The 12,294-nt window shown below is 41.4% G+C and overlaps 1 protein-coding gene across 3 annotated transcripts in view; it reads left to right on the top strand.

Moving 5' to 3' along the window:
- Positions 1–9,132, top strand: part of RNF170 (ring finger protein 170) — a 42,680-nt gene extending 33,548 nt beyond the window's left edge. For all 3 annotated transcript variants that reach the window (XM_063914596.1, XM_063914595.1, XM_063914597.1), the window contains 3 exons: positions 4,594–4,667; positions 5,056–5,163; positions 6,926–9,132. In XM_063914596.1, coding sequence (XP_063770666.1) covers positions 4,594–4,667; positions 5,056–5,163; positions 6,926–7,195 — 452 coding nt within the window. In that variant the 3' untranslated portion in view covers positions 7,196–9,132. The remainder of the gene's footprint in view (positions 1–4,593; positions 4,668–5,055; positions 5,164–6,925) is intronic.
- The last annotated feature ends 3,162 nt before the right edge of the window (positions 9,133–12,294 follow it).

The following is a 12,294-nucleotide window of genomic DNA, read 5'->3' on the forward strand; positions in this document are numbered from 1 at the left end:
CCTGAATCTGAGAAATAAAATGAGGTGTGTGATGATGCGTGGGTTTCCCCCCGATAACAATTGATAATTTCTAAAAAGTTATTGGCAGTATACCTTTTCCCGCCAGAGGTTAGGGTGCGTTGGGAAACACCCCCTAGGGGGGATAAGGCGCTCACACGCTTGTAAGAACAAGGGCTCTACCCTCTCTGGAGATGGCCGCCCTTAGGGATCCTGCTGATAGAAAGCAGGAGGGTATCCTAAAATGTATTTACACACATACTGGTGTTATACTGCGACCAGCAATCGCCTCAGCCTGGATGTGCAGTGCTGGGTTGGCGTGGTCGGATTCCCTGACTGGAAATTTGATATCCTAGATAAGGACAGTATATTATTGCCTATAGAGCAATTAAAAGATGCATTTCTATATATGCATGATGCACAGCGGAATATTTGCCGACTGGCATCAAGTATAAGTGCGTTGTCCAATTATACCAGTAAAGTGGTCAGGTGATGCGGATTCCAAACGGCATTTGGAAGTATTGCCTTAACAAAAAAGGGGATGTACCCCAGGTCGCCTCTCAAAATAAGACGCCGTATTATCAGGCGCAGTCCTGGTTGGCAAGCGGACAAAAGGGTTCCTCTTTTCTGCTCGTGACAGAGGGAGAGGAAAATGGCTGCAGAGATCAGCCAGTTCCCAGGAACAGAAACCCTTTTCCGCCTCTGCCAAGCTCTCAGTATGACGCTAGGGCTTTACAAGTTCAGGCACGGTGGGGGCCCGTTCTCAATGAATTTCAGTGCGCAGTGGGCTCACTCGCAAGTAGACCCCTGGATCCTTCAGGTAATATTTCAGGGGTACAAATTGGAATTCGAGACGTATTCCCCTCGCCGTTTCCAAAAGTCTGTTTTACCGACGTCTCCCGCTGACAGGGAGGCAGTTTTGGAAGCCATTCACAAGCTGTATTCCCAGCAGGTGATAATTAAGGTACCCCTCCTACAACAGGGAACGGGGTATTATTCCACACTATTGTGGTACCGAAGCCAGACGGCTCGGTGAGACCGATTTTAAAATCTAAAATCTTTGAACACTTACATACAGAGGTTCAAATTCAAAATTGAGTCACTCAGAGCAGTGATTGCAAACCTGGAAGAAGGGGACTACATGATGTCTCGGGACATCAAGGATGCTTACCTTCATGTCAAAATTTACCCTTCTCACCAAGGGTATCTCAGGTTATGGTACAGAACTGTCACTATCAGTTCAGACGCTGCCGTAGGGATGGTCCACGGCACCCCGGGTCTTTACTGAAGTAATGACCGTAATGATGATATTCCTTCGAAGGAAGGGAATTTTAGTTATCCTTTACTTGGACGATTCCCTGATAAGGGTGAGATCCAGGGAACAGTTGGAGATCGGTGTAGCACTACCTCAGGTAGTGTTGCGGCAGCACGATTGGATTCTCAATATTCCAAAATCGCAGCTGGTTCCGACGACTTGTCTTCTGTTCCTAGGGATGATCCTGGACACAGTCCAGAAAGAAGGTGTTTCTCCCGGAGGAGAAAGCCAGGGAGTTATCCGAGCTAGTCAGGAACCTCCTAAAACCGAACCAAGTCTCAGTGCATCAATGCACAAGGGTTCTGGGTAAAAATGGTGGCTTCCTATGAAGCAATCCCATTCGGCAGATTCCACGCAAGACTTTCCAGTGGAACCTACTGGACAAATGGTCCGGGTCGCATCTTCAGATGCTTCAGCGGATAACCCTGTCACCAGGGACAAGGGTATCCCTCCTGTGGTGGTTGCAGAGTGCTCATCTTCTAGAGGGCCGCAGATTCGGCATGCGGGACTGGGTCCTGGTGGCCACGGATGCCAGCCTGCGAGGCTGGGGAGCAGTCACACAGGGAAGGAATATCCAGGGCTTATGGTCAAGCCTGGAGACATCACTTCACATAAATGTCCTGAAGCTAAGGGCCATTTACAATGCTCTAAGCTTAGCAAGACCTCTGCTTCAAGGTCAGCCGGTGTTGATCCAGTCGGACAACATTACGGCAGTCACCCACGTAAACAGACAGGGTGCCACAAGAAGCAGGGGGCAATGGCAGAAGCTGCAAGGATTCTTCGCGGGGCGAAAAACCATGTGATAGCACTGTCAGCAGTTTTCATTCCGGGAGTGGACAACTGGGAAGCAGTTTTCCTCAGCACGACCTCCACCCGGGAGAGTAAGGACTTCACCCAGAAGTCTTCCACATGATTATAAACCGTTGGGAAAAACTCGACAGGTATTGCGCCACGTCAAGGGACCCTCAGGCAATAGCTGTAGATGCTCTGGTAACACCGTGGGTGTACCAATCAGTGTATGGGTTCCCTCCTCTGCCTCTCATACCCAAGGTACTGAGATTGATAAGATGGAGAGGAGTAAGCACTATATTAGTGGCTCCGGATTGGCCAAGAAGGAATTGGTAACCGGAACTTCAAGAGATGCTCACGGAGGATCCGTAGCCTCTACCTCTAAGAAGGGACCTGCTCCAGCAAGGACCTTGTCTGTTCCAAGACTTACCGCGGCTGCGTTGACGGCATGGCGGTTGAACGCCGGATCCTGAAGGAAAAAGGCATTCCGGATGAAGTCATCCCTATCCTGATCAAAGCCAGGAAGGATGTAACCGCAAAACATTATCACCGCATTTGGCGAAAATATGTTGCGTGGTGCGAGGCCAGTAAGGCTCGACGGAGGAAATTCAACTGGGTCGATTCCTGCATTTCCTGCAAACAGGAGTATCTATGGGCCTGAAATTGGGGTCCATTAAGGTTCAAATTTCGGCTCTGTCAATTTTCTTCCAAAAAAGAACTAGCTTCAGTCCCTGAAGTTCAGACATTTGTTAAAGGGGTACTGCATATACAGCCTCCTTTTGTGCCTTTAGTGGCACTTTTGGGATCTCCAGGTGGTTTTTGGGTTCCAAAAGTCACATTGGTTTGACACACTTAAATCTGTGGAGTTAAAATATCTCACAGAAAAAGTGGTCATGCTGTTGGCTCTGGCCTGGGCCAGGCGCGTGTCAGAATTGGTGGCTTTATCCTGTAAAAGCCCTTATCTGATTTTCCATTCGGACAGGGCGGAATTGAGGACTCGTCCTCAGTTTCTCCCTAAGGTGGTTTCAGCGTTCACCTGAACCAAACCTATTGTGGTGCCTGCGGCTACTAGGGACTTGGAGGACTCCAAGTTGCTAGACGTTGTCAGGACCCGGAAAATATATGTTTCCAGGACGGCTGGAGTCAGGAAATCTGACTCGCTGTTTATCCTCTATGCACCCAACTAGCTGGGTGCTCCTGCTTCTAAGCAGACTATTGCTCGTTGGATTTGTAGTACAATTCAGCTTGCACATTCTGTGGCAGGCCTGCCACAGCCAAAAATCTGTAAATGCCCACTCCACAAGGAAGGTGGGCTCATCTTGGGCAGCTGCCCGAGGGGTCTCGGCTTTATAACTTTGCCGAGCAGTTACTTGGTCAGGAGCAAATACGTTTGTAAAATTCTACAAATTTGATACCCTGGCTGAGGAGGACCGGGAGTTCTCTCATTGGGGGCTGCAGAGTCATCCGCACTCTCCCGCCCGTTTGGGAGCTTTGGTATAATCCCCATGGTCCTTACGGAGTTCCCAGCATCCACTAGGACGTCAGAGAAAATAAGAATTTACTTACCGATAATTCTATTTCTCGTAGTCCGTAGTGGATGCTGGGCGCCCATCCCAAGTGCGGATTGTCTGCAATACTGGTACATAATTATTGTTACCAAAAAATTCGGGTTATTGTTGTAGTGAGCCATCTTTTCGAGAGGCTTCTCTATTATCATGCTGTTAACTGGGTTCAGATCACAAGTTGTACAGTGTGATTGGTGTGGCTGGTATGAGTCTTGCCCGGGATTCAAAATCCTTCCTTATTGTGTACGCTCGTCCGGGCACAGTATCCTAACTGAGGCTTGGAGGAGGGTCATAGGGGGAGGAGCCAGTGCACACCAGGTGATCCTAAAGCTTTCTTTAGATGTGCCCTGTCTCCTGCGGAGCCGCTATTCCCCATGGTCCTTACGGAGTTCCCAGCATCCACTACGGACTACGAGAAATAGAATTATCGGTAAGTAAATTCTTATTTTTTCTTCTAATGTGGCATGGAACGGCTCTGTTGTCCCTTTTCTCTCCCTCTTTCTTTGTTTCCCCGCCCACCCCCCTCCCCCTCTCTCATTATTCCCTGTTGTTCCTGTCTTCTCCATGTATATGCTCCCCGTCTGGGGAGAAATTTTTGTTTATCTGTTTAAATACGCACAAAATTATTTGAAAAACCAACACCATGAAGACTGTCTTTCATTTTTTATTATGCAATTGATTCTGTATTGTGTATTGTAGATTTTTCAGTCTCTCTTGGTGTAAATAAAATGTTTAAAAAAAAAAAAAACAATTCCACCAATTTTTAACCCGATTTTTTATTTTCTTCCATGGAATATTCAGTGTGTATTATACATCTGTAATTCTTGCATAGTTTTGTGGAGTTTAGTTTGTTTATCATCTTGTGTGTAATTGTTTAGTACAGTCCTTTATGGCTTTTATATAAATGTCAGAAATCTCTCTCTACAGGTTCATGTATTATTGCATACTGGAGATATGGTTCATGGCTTGGAGCTATCAGCTGTCCTATTTGCAGACAAACAGTAAGGAATATTACACTTTGGTAGCATATGCTGCATGTGAAAAGCTGGTAGTGGTTTTCTGTGAATTCTATGACTGGTTATACAGGCCCTACATTAAAACAATTCTCTTATGAAGTTATAAAGGTTGTTTTTTTTTCCTGGAGTTCATACATTTTAACTTAATGATTATGAATTTTGAAAAAAATTATGGAATGGGAGGACAAAGTTGTGATTATAGATTTGATGAATAACTCACTAATAATATTAACTCAGTGTTACAGAAAACAAATGATGTAATATAGTTAGTATTTTCTCTCTCATCTACTGTTTTTTTAAACTGATAATATAGTTGCATAATTTAGTTTTCACAGCTGTATTTATTTGTCAGTAAATTATATTGTCCATTTAGGTAACGTTATTATTTCCATTGTTTGATGTCGGTGAACAGGAAGATGCACAAGAAATATTTCAGGAAGTTAATAATTACAACAGAAGATTTTCTGGACAGCCTCGTTCTGTAAGTAGAAGAAATAGCCTTGTGTATGGCATTAGTAAATGATTGCTTGTACATTCTGCCACCTGCACACAAAGCAATATGATATAATAGTTGTTATTTGCAGGATACCACTGCATGCAAGCGGACAGAAAACTGTTCTTTTGAAAAATAATTATACATCCTGTTATATCAGGTTATAGTATATGAAAATAATCAGCGTGTGTTGTCATTGTCCGGCTGTACTACATAGGTGCGTTGTTCAGCAATCTGCTTGGTCAAATCAGTGCATTATTGTATGGCCAGTATAAAATTGGATATTGCCTCTTGCCTCCAAGCTAGTGGGAATACACAGCAAAACTACTAGCAATCTGCTACACTGATTATTTCCCTACAAGCTAGGTGGAATTTTTTTTTTTTTCCGTATGTCCCAAGGATGAAAGTACCTGATTGTTACTGGGGTTTTTTTTTTGTTTTGTTTTTTTCTGTTGTTTTTTTGTGCTGAATTCAAATATGCTTGTGACTGTCTCAATCAGGTAAGGCTTTTGAATGATATGTAGTTTATTAAAAACAACCCCCATATATTTACATACATCTGCTCAAAAAAACACACGTGTCGTTTAAAAGAGTATCCTTGTTGGATTTTCTTCTGTACTTTGCCATACCTAAGGAATATCTCCGATAAGAGTCCAACAAAAAGACACCCAGCAAATTGGGGCTTCACTTACCTTGGTAATTCTTTTCCATCTTAGAAATGTCCTGATGAAAACGCTCACTGTGATCATTTCTCACATGTTGTTTTTTTAGAAAAAAAAAGTCTGAGTGAAACTCCAAGAGATGAACCTTTAATAACAAATGCATAATATTGCACCCTATTGCTTTTGTAAGACCTAAGGTTAACAACTATTTCAGAATAGTTTTAAACCTTGTGATTGCCCAGAAAGTTTTTCCGACACTTTTGAAACTCTGCAACGCAACCTTATCAACTCCTTTGAAATCTCCTTCAAATCGTCCATCTCTTAACAATTCCTCTAGTCTAATGGCCAACAAAAGTACGTAAGTTTTTGCATCACTAATCTGGGCAAACTTATTTCTCAAATATGTGAATCCAGAGTGCATTTATCTACCGCTTTAACAAAGTTTTGTCTAAGTCCAATCTTAATGTGCCAAGGAGGAAAGTACATTTTATCAGGGCCAACGAATAAACATTTTTCTTCTCTGCAACAAGTGTGGTAAGTTTTGGCCAATACTTCTAAGTAGTGGTTTTGCTTGTCCCCCCTACATAAAACAACAATACATGGTTTAATGTAGCTGCAACTCTAGAAAAAGTACAATAACTTTTAGATTTGCTCTCATCAAACTTGTACTGACAGCATTATCAATTGTGCACATTAAGTTAATATTAAAATTACTGCTTTGTAATTTTCTTTGATCCAGTGATTATTCTAAAATTGCAAAATAAAATGGTGCCACAAGAAAATAAAGTCTGACAGGAAAAATATAATTTGCTTATTTGAAATCAGCATAAAAATTGCACTTAGAACACCCTTAGAACCTTGGGAAAAAATTGTTAAGACCAGTGCAATTAGTTTTTCAGACGTAAAGAAGGAAGGAGGATTTTATTTATAAAAACGTAACCCTCCTATCCTCTCATACATAGTGAAACTACAGACAAGCTGAACACATCCCATTTAACTGCAAACAATGTATTTAGCTACAAAACATTTCAATATTGTTGGAGAGTATATGATGAAATGTGCAAATAAACATATCTTTGTATTCCTAGCTTGTGGACAGAATTATGGACTTGCCGACATTGCTACGCCACGCGTTTCGGGAGATGTTTTCAGTTGGTGGCCTTTTTCGAATGTTCCGAATAAGAATTGTCCTCTGCCTGCTTGGAGCCTTTTTCTATCTGGTGTCTCCTTTGGACATTATTCCAGAAGCTCTGTTTGGTATTCTTGGTTTGATGGACGACCTGTTTGTCATATTTTTATTGCTTATTTACATTTCGATCATGTATCGTGAAGTAGTAACTCAAAGGTTGCACAGGTGAAGAATGGTTTGGTGGGTGTGTATTACCTGAGCCTTTAAATAACTTTGTCTATGCAGGTTTGCGTACATGAATAACTGGAATCAAACATTTTTTTTTCTCTTGTTATAAAAAAATTATTAAAGGGTCTCTCTCTCCCTGTGAATTCCCACTATATAGATTCTTGGTTTTGCAACTCAACTTGCTTTTCTATGGTGATCCTGTAGCTTCTCTGCTTACTGTAATGGACTATAAGCAATAGCACAGGTTTGGCCAACATATGGCTCTCCAGCTGTTGTGAAACTACAAATTCCAGCATATTCTCCCACCCATCAGCTGGTAAAGCATTCTGGGACTTGTAGTTTAACAGCAGCTGGAGAGCCACAGACTTGCCAGGCCTGAAATAGCATATTATGGTAAACATGAGCTGAAATTCTAATGAATGGTGTAAACGCAGTTTGAGTTACAAAGTTGGTATTGAACTGAAATTTAATTTGTTTTATATTTGTAATAATTCAAAAGCAACATTTACACAGCATGGCAGTCTTCTGTTGTTTATTATTAAAGTATTATAATACATACAGTATAAACAAAAAAACAAAATGTAAGCATCCACAAATTTATATGTCAAATACTAAGTACCACCCAGCAGAAAAGAGGACTTAGTAGATGGTATAATAATAATATTTCTATAATAATATCCAAGTAGCCTTACTTAAATAGTAGTAATCTATTCAGATCACATATATTGTGTGCTCCCCAGTTAATAGAAAGTCAATGGTCTTGCAAAGTTGTATTTTGACGGGGTAAAAATATTCATGAATATTTCAATCCAAAGTGAGTATATCATTATAAGTAATTCAAGTTAATTATCATATGATGTTATTTGTTAACGCAATATTCCCTTGCTGAAACCGTGAGCTATGAACATTTTGTCAGAATACATAATTGTGAATTACAGATAATGATATACTCCTTATATGCTTTGTATTTCTAAGAGAACCTAAGTATCTTATGTCCATGATGAAGGCAATCCATCAGGACTGTGGGCAGTAATGGTGCAAGTGCAATTTAAGAACAGTGACGTTTGACCGCAGAAAATGGTGTTATCCTCCTCTGGCATTGTGATAGCACTTTCCAGAGAACAACTGCTACTAGCCAGGTGTTGTTCTATGCTGTTTTTCCGAGACCATCACACTAATTGTTCATTGTTGTGCTCTGAATCTGTTGTCAGGCACAGTAACATCCTACCTGGTATGCTCTAAAGTAGCTATGCTGACAAGCAGGCAGTATTATTGGGTTGTATACTTTGACATGTAAGTTTTAATTTAACATGAAGAGGAGTTCAGTAGGAACTTAATTAATTAGGGTGATACTTAATGATCCATAAAATGAAACTAGCAGTTTCATAATTGGCTTTACACATTATCAGTCTCTAGTTTTCAGCCAATGCAATAACTTTTCTTTTTTTCCAGGAAAACCATGAAAGCTTGTTGCTATGGGTTACTGCATATTAAACACTTTGTTTACAAATAATCCCCATAGTGTAAGTTGAAATGTAAAGAAATAGCACAGGTCTAAAATTATTAACACTACATACTTTTTCCTCAATGCACAGTAGTTAGCATTGCTGAGAGTTTGAGTGTTCTGTCCAAGTTTGCAGGGTTTTTCTCAAGGTACTGTACTCTGGTTTCTTCCCACACTTTAAAAACATACGGGTAGGTTAATTGGCTTCTGATGTAAAAGATTTGTGTGTGTCGAGAACGTTAGACTGTACACTCCATTGGGACTGATTTTAATGACAACATATTCTTTGTGATATAATTGGCACTGTATGAATGTTAAATTAAATAAAAAGGCATTTGGAGCTATTTACTAATACCTTGCAAATGTGCGTTAGCCTATAACAATTTTTGTTTGGAAAATATGCGCTAGAACAATTAAAGTTAATTGTTTCTTAATTGTGTATATTTGTTTGTTATTAAATAACCTAGAATGGTCCACATTTTTTAATAATACTGTATGTAAAACACTTAAGTTTAGCACTCGTATAGCTGTTTTGACCGCAAATCTGCAGGCCTATTGGCTTCTTTGCAAAGAAGTTCATTGAAGTATGCATAGGTGCACCAATATGATGAGGTGCAGCAGGCAAAAATCCCATAAAAAATTCAACAACCTACATCTTTAATACCATTCAATTTTAAGTTCTCTTCTCTGAAAAATAGTGTTTGCTTTATTCTCCTTTACGGCTTGTATAACTTGTTAATGCTTACTTATGAAGAATTATATACAGGGTCAAAAGTTGCAGCACACCCCTTTGTTTAAAAAACTGTGCAGGAAATGGGAAAACTGAATACTCCAGTATGGGTGAGGTGGGCTATCTCTTAGGGTATGTACCGAACATGGGAGCCATCTTGAATCTAAGTCAGTTTTTCAAATGGAAAGGGGGTCATGTAACATGTCAAACAACATCATAATTTGCTGAAAAGTTTATTGCTGCAAACAGATTAGAAATAGCAGTTATTGTTCAAAAGTTACAACACTTTTTTGTTGCAGGTAACTGAAGATTGCTTTGACAAAAGAGGAGAGAATTGAGGTCATTTTGATGTCTGGAGAACAAAGTATCCATGTCATAGCTGCAAATATTAACAACCTGCACCCAGAAAGACCTCCAATTTCACATAACATTGTCAGCTGCCTAATTTCCAAATTCCGAGAAATTGGGACTGTGGCTGACAAGTTATGGAGTGGTCGTTCAAAGAGTGCTACTGACGAGACAACCTCAACAATGGTTTTGGCATCCTTCATGAAGAGCCCACAACGTCACGACATAAAAATTACCTCAATTCTCCTCTTTTGTCAAAGCCATCTTCAGTTACCTGCAACAAAAAAAGTGTACATACCCTAAAAGATAGCCCACCTCACCCATACCTTACTGGAATACTCAGTTTTCCCATTTCCTGCACAGTTTTTGAAACAAAAGGGTGTACTGCGACTTTTGAATCACCCTGTATATTTCCCTCTCCAGAGAAGAATGTAGGACCAGCACTCAGGATAATCAGCAAAGAGAGTATATTTATTACGGTTATATCATGAACAAAGTGTGCACAACAGCCTGTTCCAACTGCTTCAGTGCAAGTTTCGTCATAGACATCTGTGATGAAAACTGCGTTTGAGCAATTGAAACAGGCTGTTGGGCCTCTGCTTCTATTTTGTACACTTTGTTCATGATGGAACTTTAATATATCTACTCTCTTTGCTGATTATCCTTAGTGCTGGTCCTGCATTCTTCTCTGAAAAGAGGGTCAGAGATATATATTGATAGTTATTTATTTATTTATTTATTTTTTATCAATTGACAAAATACAAAGTGAATAAAGACAAATCTAGATCAAATAAATATTTAATGTGACCACCGTTTGGCTTCAAAACAGGATCAGTTCCACTAGGTACACTTACACACAGTTATACAGAGGAACTCTGCAGGGAAGTTGTTCCAAACATATTGGAGGACTAGCCACGGATCTTCTGTGGATGTAGGCTTGCTTAAATCCTTCTGCTCTTCATGTAAACCCAGACAGACTCGATGTTGAGATCAGGGCTCTGTGGGTGCCATATCTTCACTTCCAGGACTCCTTGTTCTTCTTTATGCTGAAGAGTTCTTAATGTGTATGTTTGATAGGTACCTGCCTGTATTTCTCCGCATTGAGAACACCATTGATCCTTACCAAATTCCCAACTCTATTTGCTGAAATGCAGCCTCAAACTTACAACCTCCCCCATGCTTCACTGTTGCCTGCGGACACTCATTATTGTACCGCTCTCCAGCCCTTTAGCAAAAAAACTGCCTTCTGTTACAGCCAGATATTTAAAATTTTGACTCATCAATCTAGAGCACCTGTGCAGGGATGGCTGATTCTGGAGAGACGGTGCAGGCCTGACTGGCTTTGGAGAGACTGCAGGGCTGGCTGGGTCTGGACAAAAACTGCAGCGCTGGAGACAGAAGTGGGTTATCTGGAGTGACATTTGGGGTGTTGTTGAAACAGGAGATTGGTTCTGGAATGACACTGCAGCGCTGCAGACAGAAAATAGGATTTTAATACCTACCGGTAAATCCTTTTCTCTTAGTCCGTAGAGAATGCTGGGGACTCCAAAAGGACCATGGGGTATAGACGGGATCCGCAGGAGACATGGGCACTTTAAGACTTTAAAAGGGGTGTGAACTGTCTCCTCCCTCTATGCCCCTCCTCCAGACTCCAGTTAAAGAACTGTGCCCAGGGAGACGGACATTTCGAGGAAAGAATTTATCATTTAAACCACGGTGAGCGACAAACCAGTTCACACCTCCAGCATGCCACAGAACGTGGCATTCAATAGAACACCAGTTGACGGCATGAAAATTATGCAGCAATATGCTGCCAGAAAACGTAACACAACCTGTGAGTAAACACCACCAATAACAGCATAATGTATGCCACGGCATGAAAAACGTCAGCAACAGGCCGACTGAAAAGTGACACAGCATGTGTGTAACCAAAACTAATAACTGCAGATACAGAACGCACTGGGATGGGCGCCCAGCATCCTCTACGGACTAAGAAAAGGATTTATCGGTAGGTATTAAAATCCTATTTTCTCATACGTCCTAGAGGATGCTGGGGACTCCAAATGGACCATGGGGTTTATACCAAAGCTCCAGAACGGGCGGGAGAGTGTGGATGACTCTGCAGCACAGATTGACCAACATGAGGTCCTCATCAGCCAGGGTATCAAACTTGTAACCCTCGCAAAGGTGTTTGAACCCGACCAAGGTGCCGCTCGGCAAAGCTGTAATACCAAGATCCCTCGGGCAGCCGCCCAGAACGCGCCCACCTTTCTGGTAGAATGGGCCTACACCGATTTTGGTAACGGCAATCCAGCCGTAGAATGAGCCTGCTAAATCGTATCACAGATCCAGCGTGGAATAGTCACATAAAAGTGGTCACACTCTTGACTTTCAGATTGGATTAGAAGTCACTGACCTAAAAATAAACCCAGTCATCTGGTCAGACCACCACGCCCTTTGGTTCTCAGTTGCAACCCCTCAAATAAAATCTCTGCCCGTGGAGTTGACCAGGTATCGT

This window comes from Pseudophryne corroboree, chromosome 1 (assembly GCF_028390025.1).
Source record: "Pseudophryne corroboree isolate aPseCor3 chromosome 1, aPseCor3.hap2, whole genome shotgun sequence".
Lineage (NCBI taxonomy): Eukaryota > Metazoa > Chordata > Amphibia > Anura > Myobatrachidae > Pseudophryne > Pseudophryne corroboree.